Source organism: Maniola hyperantus, chromosome 26 (genome assembly GCF_902806685.2).
Source record: "Maniola hyperantus chromosome 26, iAphHyp1.2, whole genome shotgun sequence".
NCBI classification, from domain to species: domain Eukaryota; kingdom Metazoa; phylum Arthropoda; class Insecta; order Lepidoptera; family Nymphalidae; genus Maniola; species Maniola hyperantus.
Window position 1 is genome coordinate 1,137,012 of NC_048561.1, and position 17,938 is coordinate 1,154,949.

The 17,938-nt window shown below is 38.8% G+C and overlaps 3 protein-coding genes across 3 annotated transcripts; all 3 read left to right on the forward strand.

The window, feature by feature from the left end:
- Positions 1-1,153: 1,153 nt before the first annotated feature.
- Positions 1,154-6,665, forward strand: LOC138404169 (zinc finger protein 271-like). The gene is made up of 7 exons (XM_069507491.1): positions 1,154-1,383; positions 1,653-1,827; positions 2,003-2,095; positions 2,226-2,360; positions 2,573-2,766; positions 3,341-3,390; positions 4,296-6,665. The coding sequence occupies exons 1-7, from the start codon at positions 1,313-1,315 to the stop codon at positions 5,822-5,824; spliced, it is 2,247 nt and encodes a 748-aa protein (XP_069363592.1). The 5' UTR covers positions 1,154-1,312; the 3' UTR covers positions 5,825-6,665.
- Positions 6,666-6,704: 39 nt separating this feature from the next.
- LOC138404124 (zinc finger protein 561-like) lies at positions 6,705-7,067 on the forward strand. The gene has a single exon (XM_069507360.1). It carries the CDS (start codon positions 6,705-6,707, stop codon positions 7,065-7,067), a length of 363 nt encoding a protein of 120 aa, XP_069363461.1.
- Positions 7,068-10,574: 3,507 nt separating this feature from the next.
- LOC117994061 (zinc finger protein 271-like) lies at positions 10,575-17,294 on the forward strand. The gene is made up of 8 exons (XM_069507612.1): positions 10,575-10,833; positions 10,988-11,162; positions 11,748-11,840; positions 11,956-12,090; positions 12,173-12,625; positions 13,788-13,888; positions 14,978-15,021; positions 15,637-17,294. The coding sequence occupies exons 1-8, from the start codon at positions 10,760-10,762 to the stop codon at positions 16,701-16,703; spliced, it is 2,142 nt and encodes a 713-aa protein (XP_069363713.1). The 5' UTR covers positions 10,575-10,759; the 3' UTR covers positions 16,704-17,294.
- Positions 17,295-17,938: the final 644 nt, after the last annotated feature.

Here is a 17,938-nt window from a genome sequence, read left to right on the forward strand (position 1 = left end):
AATCTGCAACAGGTACAGACCAGCAAACCCAGAGCATGAAACAAGAGGCAAATAGCTCTGCCTGGAGGGGAGCGCTATGGATGCAGGCTCGCTCGGTTTGTGGACGCGCAGTTGTGCGTGTGCTCCGACCAGCCTGGGTTGGCTCGGGTCAGTGAACTCTGTGCCGACAAAGCACGGCCCCAAGCCACTAGCCGTAGCGTCTAGGTGATACTTTACGTAAAAGGTTGACAATGAAACACTCACTCGTGAAATGAAATCTCGGATTCGGAGACGACCTCCGCAGTCGTTCTGCAGAAAGGCACACAGCAGCGCATTTCTAAGATATTAATTAAACATTAAAACTATTAGCTTTAATCTAAATATATAAAAGGAAAAGGTGACTGACTGACTGACTGACTGAATGACTGACTGACTGACTGATCTATCAACGCACAGCTCAAACTACTGGACGGATCGGGCTGAAATTTGGCATGCAGATAGCTATTATGACGTAGGCGTCTGCTAAGAAAGGATTTTGGAAAATTCAACCCCTAAGGGGGTGAAATAGGGGTTTGAAATTTGTGTAGTCCACGCGGACGAAGTCGCGAGCATAAGCTAGTCATTGAATATAATCACTAGGTATCCATATTCAATGTACTCTGTGCTAGGTATTGAACGTTTTGCTGAGAGACCATAATGTTTTGCTTTAATTTTTTTTTAATTGACAACAAATAACCTCAGAAACAAATAGCCAAAGAGTATATAATCAATACGTTTTACAAATAGCCATAAACATAGCCATAAATATGGCACACCATGGTCACCCCACAGATTACAAACCATTTTTTTTTTTAGTTTTACGGCTCTGGGTTTGCTGGTCTGTACCTTTTGCAGATTAATAACCACAGACCACAGTCAATAACACTCAGAAGAAATACTTGCAATTAACACAGAGATGTGCTATAATTAGGGATGTCATACTTCCTGGTACAACGGGACATGTCCCGGTCTGAAGTGTTGTATCCCGGTAAGTAAATTAGTTTTATTGTTTGTGGTTATTAGTCTGTGTCAGGTACAGACCAATGAACCCAGAGCCGTAAAACCAGTTAAAAATAATTGCTTTGTACTCTGTGGGGTGACCCGTGGCCATGACCTTTGAAACACCTTTGAAGCCATGGCTTCTTGGTGCCTATGGTATATAGTGTCAGTGTGTTATCTATATCTATGCTCTCGTATGCTATATAGTGATCTGTGGTCGGTCCTGGTTATTCGTCAACCATCTTGTGGTCAACCATCAAAGTAAAATAAGTTTAAATGTTTTAATATCTTAGAAATGCGCTGCTGTGTGCCCTTCTGCAGAACCACTGCGGTGGTCGTCTCCGAATCCAAGATTACATTTCACGAGTGAGTGTTTCATTGTCAACCTTTGTTATATAATTACGTACAGTATAACCTAGACGCTACGGCTAGTGGCTTGGGGCCGTGCTTTGTCGGCACAGAGTTCACTGACCTGAGCCAACCCAGGCTGTGGAGCACACGCACAACTGCGCGTCCACAAACCGAGCGTATATCCAACTAGAGCTCCCCTCCAGGCACAGCTATTTGCCTTTTGTTTAAATTATGAATTGCACGTTACGGAAGCTTCGTTTTATAGTACAGGGTGTAATTTCCAGGTTCCCCAGAGAATTGCATCTTCGTGCTGCTTGGCTCAGAGCCCTCGGCAAACAAGACACTCCCCTGCCAGAGCATGCTGTGGTGTGCTCGAAGCATTTTCTAAACGATGAAATTTGTGAAACAGAAAGTGGCTCAAGGCGGATTCGTACTGGTGCTGTCCCCTCGCCAGTGCTGGTAACTCATTTATAGTGCTTGTCGATTTCATTTAAAGCTCTGATGCATGCTTTTATTGCTATTTAATATATTATAGCCCCTTTCAATGGCTAACCTTAGTAAATACATATTATGGTTCACATTTCAAGTTCATTATGGAAGGTGGAAATGATTATACTTACAACACTTTGCACAGGTCTGCATGATGTGCCTGGACACTGGCAGCAAGCTGGTTCTGATGAGTAAATACAAGTTGGAAGAAGCATATGAACATTTAGTGGGACATCCTGTAAGTTGTATATTTATATGATGCATAAGTCAGTGTGCAGTGTAAGAGCGGTGTCAACTGCTGGAGCAGTAGACCAGTGCACGGCCGCTCTAAGATGGAACTGTATATGAATTAGTTGTGTTTGTTGCAGTTGTGTGCTCAAGGAAAGCTCAGAGAAACGCTTTGTGTGCTATGTGCCCAGAGACTGGTGAACTTTAGCACATTCAGAGACAAGAGCTTGAGAGCGCGCTCCCTGATGATGGAGCTGCTTGACAGACATGAAGTGGTGAGGAATGTGATGCACTTTATTGTTATATGTAACAGAATGTAAGGGTGCCACCTGTGTCATTTGAGCGTAGTGAGCATTGGTCTAGTCAGTCCGCGTGACATATTTAGCAGACCCCGTAACAGACACGCTCGTTGCGAATGTTACGCTACGATGACATTTCAGGTCAGTCGCCACCTTTATGTGCTCCTAAAGCCATGAACTCGTTTCAGATAACAATACGACATGTCAAACTGATAAGTCGCGTCAAACACCAACTACAGTCTGACATTGTCTCGGCGGTGTCGGAGCCTGACTACTGCGATGTGCACATAGCACACTCCGACGCGGACGGACGGACAGAACTAGACGCGACTGATGAAGCAGTTGCAGAGCCAGCCGCGGACGAAACACAGGCTCCCACTGCGTACGTATCATATGTGACAAGCTCATGCAAAGTGTATTGTTTGTAGTTAACTGAGTTTATCATTCATACTACTACTAGTAGTCTCATCTGAAAGACACTTTATACAGTATTTGTGAACAAAATAATTGCTTTAGTAGAAGTGTTACACCAACAAGTTTTTGGTGTTACGTCGAATTATCTATTATTTACTATTCTATAATAATAATAAATAATATGGAATTTGAAATTGTAAATTAAATTTGGGTAATTAATTGATGGTATTACACCAAAATATTTCTAACTAGTTTATGCCAGCGACTTCGTCCGCGTGGACTACACAAATTTCAAACCCCTATTTTACCCCCTTGGGGGTTGAATTTTTAAAAATCCTTAGCGGACGCCTACGTCATAATAGCTATCTACATGTCAAATTTCTGCCCGATCCGTCCAGTAGTTTGAGCTGTGCGTTGATAGATCAGTCAGTCAGTCACCTTTTCCTTTTATACATATATTTCGATGTAATTAGCGTGGCTAATTTGCTATTTTACTTACATGTAACATTATATACATAACATATAACATTATATCCTTTCAGGCACATTATTCCCAAGCCGGAGTCGTCAGGAGACTGCCATCAAGTTTTGGGTAAGACAACTAACTAAACACATGTATTAGCTCCTATGTCCCTTTGGACAGATGTCCAAGATGTAGTCCAGATGTAGTTTTTGTATATGTCCCGCAAATTGCTAATGCGCGTGGCCGCTATTTTCGTGACGTCAGCACTAGACTGAAGTTTCGAGCTGATGGTAAGTATAACTTTTTTCGGCTGACGTCAAATTGACGTCATTTCGATGTTATGAGACATGGTTCCAGCGCAATAGCATTTTGCGGGACTTGAACATACAACTTGACACTTATGGTGGGACCACCTGACTTGTCTGTAACCTGTCGGTCTGTCAGATGTTTCTATCTACACATATACAGTACGCGGCAGAAAATATTGTACATCGACCTTTAGAAAGAGATAGCGGTTTTGTAGAGCGTTGTCTCTGTCGTCGAGGCCGACAAAACGACACATAGGTATGAGTGACAGAGACAACGTTCTACGAAGCCGCAATCATTCTAAAGGTCGATGTACAATATTTCTTGCCGGGTACTGTAAAACAGCACTGTGACTGACTGACAGACAATGCACAGCCTAAACTGGTGGACCTGGAGATTTGTTTGGATGACATCCTCAAGTACTTAGGGGTGTACTTAGGCAGGATATTGAGGATGAAGGTGCTGGTACAAGCTAGTCATTACGTTTTAGTGGAAAATAATCTAGATTCCAACAACAGTACAAAATGTTTCCTAACAAGATGATGCCCGCGCCTTGGTTTGCGGGAACTATGATTTTGCAGTCTCCAGTATTTTACCTCTGTACATAATTTTATCAAAATCCGATAAGCCGATGGGACGTATAAAGGTAACAGACAAACAGACACACTTTCGCGTTTATAATATTAAGTATGGAAGTATGGGTTAAGTATGGACTGTTGTTGTTTCAGTCGCTTCTTCGGTACTCGCGAACAATCACGGAGACGAAGACCATCCGACCGATACAGGCGACGAGTTGAATATATTGTCTTTCGAAAATGATACAAACATTTTGGAATATTCAAGGAAATCCCAGGACTCCGTACTCAAACCAAAGGAATCAAGTGATAATATCAATTTGCGAACAACGAGGCGAAATGTTCTTTCAAAAAACAAACACAATTCCCAGGATATACTCGGTACACAGTTAGGAAACTATACTGAGCAGATACAGTATATATGTGACGTTTGTCAAAAGATATTTCAACGGAAAAGTTCCTTAGTTACCCACATTAGGGCACACACTTACGCAAACACTTTCTCATGTAAGTTAAGAGAGCGCAAATTCACTCAAAATAGTACGTTATCGAGCCCCAGGAGGACTCACACTGGCGACAAGCCTTACCCTTGTAAGTTACGTAAATACAAAAGTACACACAAAAGTAGTTTAGTGAGTCACATGAGGACTCACACTGGCGATAAGCCTTTTGTGTGTAAGCTGTGCGATTATAAATGTACAGCAAGCAGTAATTTAGTGAGGCACATGAGGACTCACACTGGCGAAAAGCCTTTTGTGTGTAAGTTGTGCAATTACAAATTTTCACGAAATAATAGTTTAGTGAAGCACATGAGGACTCACACTGGCGATAAACCTTTTGTGTGTAAGTTGTGCAATTATAAATGTACAGTAAACAGTAGTCTAGTGAGTCACATGAGGATTCACACTGGCGAAAAGCCTTTTGTGTGTAAGTTGTGCGATTATAAATGTACACAAAGCAGTAGGTTAGTGAGGCACATGAGGACTCACACTGGCGAAAAGCCTTTTGTGTGTAAGTTGTGCGATTATAAATGTACAGTGAACAGTAGTTTAGTGAGTCACATGAGGACTCACACTGGCGAAAAGCCTTTTGTGTGTAAGTTGTGCGATTATAAATGTACACAAAGCAGTAGGTTAGTGAGGCACATGAGGACTCACACTGGCGAAAAGCCTTTTGTGTGTAAGTTGTGCGATTATAAATGTACAGTAAACAGTAATTTAGTGAGTCACGTGAGGATTCACACTGGCGAAAAGCCTTTTGTGTGTAAGTTGTGCGATTATAAATGTACACAAAGCAGTAGGTTAGTGAGGCACATGAGGACTCACACTGGCGAAAAGCCTTTTGTGTGTAAGTTGTGCGATTATAAATGTACAGTAAACAGTAATTTAGTGAGTCACATGAGGACTCACACTGGCGAAAAGCCTTTTGTGTGTAAGTTGTGCGATTATAAATGTACAGTAAACAGTAATTTAGTGAGTCACATGAGGACTCACACTGGCGAAAAGCCTTTTGTGTGTAAGTTGTGCGATTATAAATGTACAGTGAACAGTAGTTTAGTGAGTCACATGAGGACTCACACTGGCGAAAAGCCTTTTGTGTGTAAGTTGTGCGATTATAAATGTACACAAAATATTAATTTAGTGAGTCACATGAAGACTCACACTGGCCAAAAACCTTTTTAACCGACTTCAAAAAAAGGAGGAGGTTCTCAATTCGTCGGAATTTTTTTTTTTTTTTTTTTTTTTTTTTTTATGTATGTTCCCCGATTACTCAAAAACGCCTGGACCGATTTTGAAAATTCTTTTTTTGTTTGAAAGGGTATACTTCAAAGTTGGTCCCATTTCAATTTGGTGAAGATCTGATGAACATCTTCGAAGATAGATACTGGAACTCCTCAACGGATAAGAGTAAATTGCTCGCGATCAGTGTAATAGCTTAGTAAACAGTAGATTTTCAACCAGTCATAGCATAATTCCATGGGGCCACTAAAAATTGTGAAATAAAAAATTTTTACAAAAAAAATAAAAACCGACTTCGTTACATAAACACTAAAAATTGAAAAATAATTTAATTTATTACCGAATATATTATGTATACAAGAGTTAATATAGTTCCATAATAATATTTTTTGGGGTCGGTGCCATTGTGGAGTCCCATAAAAATATGAAGTCTAGACGATTCGCGCAGCTAAAGCTAATTGGCACCGGCACCAAAAAGTATTATTATGGAACTATAATAACTCTTGTATACATAATATATTCGGTAATAAATTAAATTATTTTTCAATTTTTAGTGTTTATGTAACGAAGTCGGTTTTTATTTTTTTTGTAAAAATTTTTTATGTGTGTAAGTTGTGCGATTATAAATGTAAAGTAAACAGTAGTTTAGTGAGTCACATGAGGATTCACTGGCGAAAAGCCTTTTGTGTGTAAGTTGTGCGATTATAAATGTACACAAAGCAGTAGGTTAGTGAGGCACATGAGGACTCACACTGGCGAAAAGCCTTTTGTGTGTAAGTTGTGCGATTATAAATGTACAGTAAACAGTAATTTAGTGAGTCACATGAGGACTCACACTGGCGAAAAGCCTTTTGTGTGTAAGTTGTGCGATTATAAATGTACAGTAAACAGTAATTTAGTGAGTCACGTGAGGATTCACACTGGCGAAAAGCCTTTTGTGTGTAAGTTGTGCGATTATAAATGTACACAAAGCAGTAGGTTAGTGAGGCACATGAGGACTCACACTGGCGAAAAGCCTTTTGTGTGTAAGTTGTGCGATTATAAATGTACAGTAAACAGTAGGTTAGTGAGGCACATGAGGACTCACACTGGCGAAAAGCCTTTTGTGTGTAAGTTGGGTGATTATAAATGTGCAGTAAAAAGTAATTTAGCGAAGCACATGAGGACTCACACTGTCGCTTGTTAGTTCCAGCACTTGGATTTACCGGTAGTCGATCCAGCATCACCTTACCACCAGCCCAAGTTTCCCGCGAATCGAAGGCTCTCTCTCATAGTCCACAAACGCTAAGCAAAGTGTCAGATTGTACTCTCCAGTGTTGTGTATAACCTGTCGCAGCGTGTGGGTGTGATGTGGGGACTGCAGCCATTGCCCTGGACCCTGGTGTGACTACACGAACCCATACACGAGCTCATAGTCCTATACCAGCTTGTGGTATTAAGGCATTCCGAACCAGTGGTAGATGCATTTGACGATTCAAAAGTACATGTAAAAGTTTATATGAATAGAAATATTTCTATTCTATTAGAATAAAATTGCTAACTAGTTCTTGATAAACCGGCCAAGTGCGAGTCAGACTCGCGCACCGAGGGTTCCGTAATACAGTCGTATTTTTTCGACATTTTTCACGATAAATCAAAAACTAATATGAAAATTTTTTAGAATGTACAGGCCCTTTCATATGAACCCCACTTGGTATAGTTATCTTACTTTGAAAATTGAAAATACTAATTATTTTAGCGTTTAAACTATCGTGAGTGATTTCCACATTTTTAGGGTTCCGTACCTAAAAAGGAAAAACGGAACCCTTATAGGATCACTTTGTTGTCTGTCGGTCTGTCAAGTAACCTACAGGGTACTTAGAATCATGAAACTTGACAGGTAGGTACCAGGTAGGAAAAATCTGTAAACCGTAAATTTAGGGTTACATCACACAAAAAAAAAATTAATTGTGGTCATAAACTAATAATTAGATAGTATTTTGAATTTTCGAAGTAGAATAACTATATCAAGTGGGGTATCATATGAAAAGGGCTTCACCTGTGCATTCTAAAACAGATTTTTTATGCATCATAGTTTTTGAACTAATCGTGCAAAATGTCGAAAAAATGTAGTGCGCGAGCCTGACTCGCACTTGGCCAGTTTTTTAAAATAATATAACCACAAATTCACGTTATTCGGATTTATTCCTTTACTATAAGACCTACCTATCTACCAAATTTCATGATTCTAGGTCAACGGGAAGTAGGTAACTACCCTATAGGTTTTCTTGACAGACAGACACACAACAAAGTGATCCTATAAGGGTTCCTTTATCCTTTTGAAGTATGGAACCCTAAAAATGATACTGTAAGATGGTGAAAAAAAATAATTATATACTGGACTAGCTGATCCCCGCGGCTTCGAGTTAGTATTTAGGTATATCCATCTACCTTAGATAATTAACTGTACCTATTGTCCTTAGTTACTAATTGAAGTAATTTAATTGTACCTACTTAATAAAAACAATTTTCTGTGTTTATATTCTTTTATTTTATAGGCTTAGATTTAGAAATATAGGCTAGTGTGGTACCTACCTACTGAATTGCAAAGAAATTTAAAAAGAAAATAGGTATTACGTACCTAGTTACCTATTTGAAACGAATCAAAACTATAAAACAAATTATAGTCAGCTAATGCAGTAACAGTCTAAGATAGTAATGGTCTTATAACTAAGCTGTGGTAGCCTAGTGGTTAGGACATCCGCCTTCCAATCAGAGGTCGGTGGTTCGATCCCGGGCACGCACCTCTAACTTTTCGGAGTTATGTGCGTTTTAATTAATTAACGGTGAAGGAAAACATCGTGAGGAAACCTGCATGCCTGAGAGTTCTCCATAATGTTCTCAAAGGTGTGTGATGTCTACCAATCTGCACATGGCCAGCGTGGTAGACTATGGCCAAAACCCTTCTCCACAGACTACAGTTGCCCTTGTCACTCTGAGAAGAGACCGTGCTCTGTAGTGAGCCAGTGATGGGTTGATCATGATGAAGAATATAGTAACATTTACTTGTAAGATTTAGACGAAAAAGTCAGTCGCATACAATACATATAAAGTTAAAAAAGTTAGGAAGAACCCTAGTAAAGATGAGTACCTAGTCAGTAGATTATTCATCCAAGGTAGAGCTCCTTGTTTGATAATGTTGGCAGTACTGTCTTTCTGACAGTGTTAGTGTTATAATGTTGGTATTGAAGCATGCATACATTTTAAAATTGTATGGTCTCTTAAAATGAATTGATTTATACTCTTTGCTGGTTTTCGCAGAGCACATTGAAAGGCTCAAAAAGGCTAGAACCCAGAGCCGTAAAACCAGTTAACAAGTACTCTGTGGACTGTGCCAGTTTTATTTCTGGTTAAGCCTTAAAGGACTGTTATCCAGGACCGTAAAATAAATTAAAAAAAAAAAAAAATATTTCTGGTCGGTGGCAGGGTCTTAACAGATAGAACTAATGTTGTTTAGTATAAAAAAATCTCCATTATTTTAGTTTGTGCAATTAGAACTAGATGGCGTTTTATCAAAAAATAAATTACGGTGCGACAAGGCTATCTTGGCGCGTGGCGAAATCGGAACTAACGGTGCCGTCAAGTGTCCCCTTTGTTCTTGTTTGAATATTCTAAGCCTTTGTTCTCCAATAGCGCCCCCCTGTCAATGTCAATCAAGTGGCAAGAGAGCCTTGTCGCACTGTAATCTGGTATCTCTACGACTTCCCATAAAGCAAATTAAGAAGAAGAAGATCTCTACGACTCAAAAAGTTTTATTTACTACTAGGTGCTACTAGCCCCAGGACACTATTACTCCTATGCTACTGAAGCTGAAGCCCGCGACTTCATCCGCGTGGAATTAGGTTTTTAAAAACACTGAGGGAATTCTTTGATTTTCCGGGATAAAAAGTACCTAGCCTATTTCACTCTCTAGGTCTATATCTACACCCATAGACTATATGTATAGTCTATAGTATACCCATGCAAAAAATCACGTCAATCCGTTGCACGTTGCGACTTGATTGGAGGACAAACCAACAAACAAACACTCTTTCGCATTTATAATAAGGGTACTATAGCAACCTTGACATCCATTTTTGTGCCACATTTTTGTTTACGCAGTGTTACTGCTTCCGTGATCCATCCATTCAAGTGTACTGCTGAGATATTCACTTTTAAAATCATGCTAAATTCAACATAACCCTACCTATAACCTATAACCATAACCTATAGAGAAGCAGTACAAAAATCATGTGTAAAGAAAAAAAGAAAATTTAGTTTTAAATAATAAATTACGGGTTTTGTTTTATTACCTCAACTTTTAGTACTGAAAGTACTTCTTTCAATGTATAAAATAATAAATAATGCGGCCGAACTAAGAATAAGGCTGAATTTCTGCCATATTGCGACGTGTACCTAAGCGGGATTATAATTTTTGATTCGTAGTTTCTTTGAAGTCACTACCTATAAGAATAATATATGAATGAAACCTGCACACGTGTTATACCTGTTATACGTATAGCTATATAGTTGACCTTAAAAAACTAGTATCCAAGGCCGGAAAAAATTAAAAATAAATTACATACAATAGTTACTGCAATTAGAAACAGATGGCGCCACTACGAAAGATTAGCTGTCGTCTCTATACCAGTATATATAATGTACTCTGTGGTCGGTGGTGCCAGTTAAAAAAAAGTATATTGAATATATCGTTTTGTTGCAGTTTTGTTATTGTAATTATAATAAAATACAAAATAAATAGGTAATGATAGGTAATCATCGAGTTACCATGATTACCTACCTAGTTAGTGCCTCTATTATTATTTGTATTTGAGTTAAACCTTTGATGTATGATTGAAAATGCGGTGCTGTGTGCCCTTCTGCAAAGCCACTGCGGAGATCGTCTCCGAATCCGCGGGGATTTCATTTTATGAGTAAGTCTAATTTTTCCTATAAAACTATATCTAAACTGTAGCGGCAGGCGTTAGCGTTGGTTGTTTCATTGATTCTCATCCTACAAGCCAGCTTGCACTGCTCTATGAATCCCACTCGATGACACCTCCATTGTGAGCTACGAGTTACTTCCAGGTTCCCCAGTGAAGTGCATCTCCGCGCTGCTTGGCTCAGAGCCCTCGGCAAACAAGACCCTCTCCTGCCCGAGTATGCGGTGGTCTGCTCGCTGCATTTTCTTAGTGATGATATTTGTACAACAGAAAGTGGCTCAAGGCATATTCGTACTGGTGCTATACCCTCAATGGTGCAGGTAACTCTCATGATGGTGTTTTATTCTTATTGGATCACAACTATAAATAAATTAATGGTAATTAGTAATATAATAATAATAATAACTTATTGTTCAAAAAGTGTGTACCTAAGTATATTAAATTTTAGTAATTATATAGTATATTAAATTTTATAAAATGAAAAGGTGACTGACTGACTGATCTATCAACGCATAGGTCAAACTACTGGACGGATCAAGCTGAAATTTGGCATGCAGATAGCTATTATGATGTAGGCATCCGGTAAGAAAAGATTTTTGAAAATTCAACCCCTAAGGGGGTGAAATAGGCGTTTGAAATTTGTGTAGTTCACACGGACGAAGTCGCGAGCATAAGCTAGTAATATATAAGTAGTATATTTTTCCGATTTATCACTAGGTATATATTAGACTTGCTTACTTGTACATTACATAAATTTTTACCAGTGGACCCTACACTAGGATATGACCTGTATCATAGGGTTAAAGTAAATGTTTACTTTTTACTACAGTGGTTTTGCTGATGAACGAAGTCAGCTAGCATAACAGACTTGTAGTTATCTAAAATTATACTTAAATTTTTCACAGGTCTGTATGATATGCCTCGACACTCACAGCAAACTGTTTCTGATGAGTAAATACAAGTTGGATGAAGCATACCAACACTTAGTGGGACTTCCTGTAAGTTGTATATTATTTAAATAAATTTCAATCAAATGCAGACAGTGCAGATACACATCACATTTGTGGAGTACCTTAATACATACATACATTAGTTATTTATGTGTTGTTTCAGCCGTGTGATCAGGGAAACCTGAAACAAACACTTTGTGTACAATGTGCTCAGAGATTGGCGAACTTTAGTAGATTCAGAGACAAGAGTTTGAGAGCTCGTGCACTGATGATGGAGCTAGTTGAGAAACATGAATTAGTGAGTAACATTTGACTTTGTCGTTCACACACATCTCGTAACTCGTCTCTTCTCTCTTTCAATAATGTTTAATTTCTTCCAGATAACTGTACAACACATGAAATCGATAAATAGAGTTAAACATCAGCTAATATCTGACATTGTGAAGACAGTATTGGAGCCCGACCACTGTGATGTGCACATAGCACACTCGAACACTGACACATTGACAGAACTAGACGCAACTGTTGAAGCAGTTACAAAACATGACTCTTTGTTGGTTGATGCAGATCACACTCAGCAGGTGACTGTGAGGAGTGAAGAGGCCAGTGAGGCAGACAGCTTCACTGGACTCTCTGTTACATGTAATGGACAATACTTATCTGATGACAGTGAGCTGTCAGACACAAAGCAGATGAGCGATGCTCTACTGACAGCACCGGTGGGAAAAGCACTGACTCAGTCAGAGCAGGAAATGACCTTTGCATGTACAACTTGTTTGAAGGAGTTTGCAGATGAGGACACGTATATTCACCATACAATAATGCACATGGAGGTAAGATCAATACTTATAATAAAACTGTAACAGGTCCAATTCTGTACATTGAAGATATTTTGAATTTTTTTTTTCGAGGGCACTCTATAATCGATACTGAACCCTAAACTGTAATTTTTTTCATTTTTGTCTGTCTGTCTGTCGGTCTGTCTGTCTGTCTGTCTGTCTGTCTGTATCACGGCCGCGCATCACGCTGAAACTACTGAATGGATTCCAATGAAACTTAATACGATTTGAGGTCATACTATGAGGAAGAACATAGGATACTTTTTATCCCGAAATTCAGCATGGTTCCCTTAGGAGAGGGGTTGAAAGTTAAAATGTATACTGAGCTGTAATTCATTAACGCGTAGTCCGATTTCATTCATTCTGTTTTTGTTAGAAAGGGGATATTTTAAAAATTGTTCCGTAAATATTTCAAGGTCATCGGTTTTTAACCAACTGTCAAAAAGGAGGTGGTTCTTTTTTTTACATCGATTTTTTCGAGGTTTCTGGACCGATTTGCAAAATTTTTTTTTAAATTAACAGAAGAAGTTTTCGTGGTAGTCCCATAAAAAATTCTGGATCCAACGCCTTAATCCTGATGCTGCAGGGTTACTGCCCGCCTAAGTTATCAAGATTCAGGAAGCGTTCATAGTGAATTCATATTGTAGGTACCAAGCAACGACAACAATCCCGAAAAATCAAAGAGTTCCCGCGGGATTTTAAAAAACGTAAATCCACGCGGACGAAGTCGCAGGAATCAGCTAGTATACTATATATATGGCCTTCGACTGTAGTAATAAAATGAAGTGACTTTTTGTATAGCGCTAGTTTATATTATTAAAGAGAACAATTATGAAGTGAATTTTATTCGGAATGTTTTTAGCACTAGCTTTCACGGTCACGGTCGGTCGGTCGGTCTGTCAAGAAACCTACAGGGTACTTCCCGTTGACCTAGAATCACGAAATTTGGCAGCTAGGTAGGTCTTATAGCAGACATTCGGGGAAAAATTTGAAAATCGTGAATTTGTGGTTACGTCACACAAAAAAAATTAAATTGTGGCCAATTGTGTAAAAATTTTACTTGCTTCGGCCGTGTGCTGTGCTTTGAACTCATACATATTACACTCTCTATAACTCAAAAGACAGAAACGTTATGAATTTGTTTTGTATTTGACAGAACGGTGACGGTGATGGTGAATGTGACACGTCACGTGTATGCAAGCCTCATACAGCTGTGAGCTCCAGCTCCTCACACTCTTCACTCATCACTGAGAACAGGTCAGTATACCTGCCATAATTTTATTAAATAAACTAGCTGCCTTGGCGAACTTAGTACCGCCTAACAGTCGATTCTTTTTCAGGATTTTTAGGGTTCCGTACCTCAAAAGGAAACACTGAACCCTTATAGGATAACTTTCTTGTCTGTCTATCTGTCTGTCTGTCTGTCTGTCAAGAAACCTACAGGGTACTTCCCGTTGACCTAGAATCATGAAATTTGGCAGGTAGGTAGATCTTATAGCTGACATTTGGGGAAAAATCTGAAAACCGTAAATTTAGGGTTAGATCACACAAAAAAATTAAATTGTGGTCATGAACTAATAATTAGTATTTTCAACTTTCGAAGTGAGTGACTATATCAAGTGAGGTATCATATGAAAGGTCTTCACCTGTACATTCTAAAACAGATTTTTATTTATTTTTATGCATCATAGTTTTTGAATTATCGTGCAAAATGTTGAAAAAATACGACTAGTACGGAACCCTCATTGCGCGAGCCTGACTCGCACAGGTTTTTTTTAATTTTCTCTCCGTAAGAACCATCCCCGTACTTCAAGGAATATTATGAAAAAGAATTAGCGAAATCGGTTCAGCTGTTCTCGAGATTTGCGATCAGCAACACATTCAGCGATTCATTTTTATATATAGAGATAAACATAAAGAAATATTAAAATTAATTTATTTCAACTATAGTGCGATATAGTACAGTGTATACTTCAAAAGTAAATAAATTTTAAATTATTATTATATGTATTTATACGGAGTCATTTCGGGAACATATTCTAAAGACCGGAGAAAAATGACAGTTTTCAGCAGAAATTTCGAACACCTATTTTACCCCCTTAGGGGTTGAATTTTCAAAAATCCCTTCTTAGCGGATGCCTAGCCATGTACATGCCAAATTTCCGCCCAATCCGTCTAGTAATTTGAGCTGTGCGTTGTCAGTCAGTCACCTTTTCCTTTTATATATTTAGATATAAATAGTCATCATTGAAAAAAAAAAAAAAAAAAAAAAAAAAAACCAATGAAACTAAACTAGTTTGCAACCTTGGTGATTGTGAGGCATATACATTTTGATATATTTCACAGGTCAGCAGACCCCAGCCCTTCCGCACACGCCGCGATGTCCTTAGGTAAGATACTGCGTTATAAGATACTGCGTTATTTCATCAATCATATTATAAGTTTATAACAAAAGTGTATTTTTATTACTAGCTGATGCCCGCAACTTCGTCCGCATGGAATTAGGTTTTTTAAAAATCCCATGGGAACTCTTTGATTTTCCGGGATAAAAAGTAATACCCGTGCAAAAAATCACGTCAATCCGTTGCACCGTTGCAACGTGATTGAAGGACAAACCAACAAAGGAGCACCGGAGCACTCTCCGATGGCAGACTGGAGCGTAAGATCTTACAGTTTTCTCCCACTTGCTCGGGTACTGATTCTGAGCACGACTAAATTTTAGAGTATTCGCATCCTGTCTTACTCTCGTAATATGAAAAGGTCAGAAACAGTTTGACAGTTTTAAATTTAATTTAGAGCTGTCAATTCGTGACTTTAGCTACCAGCCGCAAGCCTATTGGTTAAATTTGGAGTCTCTAAATGTAAAATTCATGTTCCGTCCTTTTTTAGCTTAATTAAAAAGAAAAAGATGCAGGTACTCTAAATTTAGTTTAGAGAAAGACAACCTCAGAATTGATCGCAAATCACTCTCAATATAAATCAGTAAGAAAAGTGTTTTGTTTCAGTAGCTGCCGTGTCCACAACTAACGAAGCTGATGCAGAGGAGAAAATAACACATGAAGGCGATACTAATAATGGCGGAATAGAAAACCAATCAGTTGACAGCAAAATATTTGATTGTGTTAGAAAAGTCCCGAGGCAATGTGAATCACTGAGGAAAACAGGAAAAGCGGATAAGTCTTGCGATGGTAATATTGCGGTTAAAGATTTCGGTTATCAGATAACAAATCATGAAGTCCCTATGACTGAATACATTGAACCTGTCACTTGTAGTAGTAGTAATGTAGAAGTAATTGTATCGAAAACTTGTTCAAATGATGTGATTAATATAAAACATAATAATCAAACACAAAATATCTTACACACTGAGGAAAGACCGTACATTTGTAGCGTTTGTCCAAAAATATATAAACGAAAAAGTTTCTTAGTTAAACACATGGAGACTCACACTGAAGCGGGTTCGTTCACTTGCAACACTTGCCAGTACAAATGTAAATATCAATGCGATCTCACGAAGCACATGCGAACACACACTGTAGAAAAATCATTCTCATGTAAGTTGTGCGATTACAAAAGTGCATTCAACTACAGTTTAGTGATGCACATGAGAACTCACACTGGTGAAAAGCCATTCTCGTGTAAGCTATGCAATTACAAATGTACACAAAACGCCCATCTAGCGAGTCACATGAGAACTCACACTGGTGTAAAATCTTTCTCGTGTAAGTTCTGCGAATACAAATGCACAGTAAATAGCAGTTTAGTGAAGCACATGAGAACTCACACTGGCGAAAAGCCGTATTCCTGTAAGATATGCGATTACAAATGTACACAAAGTAGCAGTTTAATGATGCATATGAGATCTCACACTGGTGTAAAGCATTTCTTGTGTAAGTTTTGCGATTACAAATGTACAAAAAATTGCTATCTAGTGAGGCACATGAGAAATCACACTTGTGAAGGTGAAAAGCCACATTCAAGTAAGATATGCGAGTACAAGTGTGCAAATAGAAGGGACCTGATGAGCCACATGAGAACCCACACTGGTGACAAGCCTTCATCATGTTCGTGAACTGCACGCCTCACTCCATATACTGCATACCCTTTGTTTTATTATTTACTAGCTGATCCGCTCGGGTGGAGTTGAGAAAATTGAGGGGGAGGTTGAATTAAATTTTCTCTCCGTTAGAACCATCCTCGTTCTTCAAGGAATATTATAAAAAAGAATTAGCGAAATCGGTTCAGCGGTTCTCGAAATTTGCGATGAGCAACACATTTAGTGATTCATTTTTATCCCGACTAATATTATAAACGTGAAACTTTGTATGTGTGTGTGTGTGTGTGTGTGTGTGTGTGTGTGTGTGTGTGTGTGTGTGTGTGTGTGTGTTTGTGTGTGTGTGTGTTTGTTACTCCTTCACGCGAAAACTACTGGACGGATTTGGCTGAAATTTGGAATGGAGATAGATTATACCCTGGATTAACACATGGCTACTTTTTATCCCGGAAAATCAAAGAGTTCCCGCGGGATTTTTAAAAACCTAATTCCACGCGGACGAAGTCGCGGTTATCAGCTAGTATTACATATAAGATATATTGCAGTAACGTAAATTAATTAATAATATTAAAAATACATATTACAGGCTTCAATCTGTGTTTTATTTTCTGATTAAACCTACCTACCTAAGTTTTGTAATCTAAATATAGAAAAGGAAAAGGTGACTGACTGACTGACTGATCTATCAACGCACAGCTCGAACTACTGGACGGATCGGGCTGAAAATTGGCATGCAGATAGCTATAATGACGTAAGCATCCGGTAAAGGATTTTTAAAAATTCAACCCCTAAGGGGTGAAATAGGCGGACGAAGTCGCGAGCATAAGCTAGTGTAAAGATAATCTAAATGTCTGTCGGCTAAACTCATGCCCGACTAGTTGCGGAACCGTCTGGGGCTCTTTTTCAATGGGCCTCTGCTTGTGACGACGCGGCAACAAGGAGACTGCGAGCCACACGGACTGAGACACTCAAGGTGCTGAGGTGGCTCCAGATCATAATATCGCGACGGCTCCTGCAGATCTAAGTCGCTGGCACCGTCACCGTGCGGGACTATTTATACTTAGTGGATATCACTCACGCAGAGTTCATGTTAAAATATATAAATACATATAATATAGAAAATATATAGTTAAATAGGCATTTTTATCATCTACTAGATGATGCGCGCGATGGGATAATGGTATCCCATTACGCCATACAAGACTGATAGACAAGATTTAACAGGCTGGAATCTAGAGCTGCAAAGCCAGTTG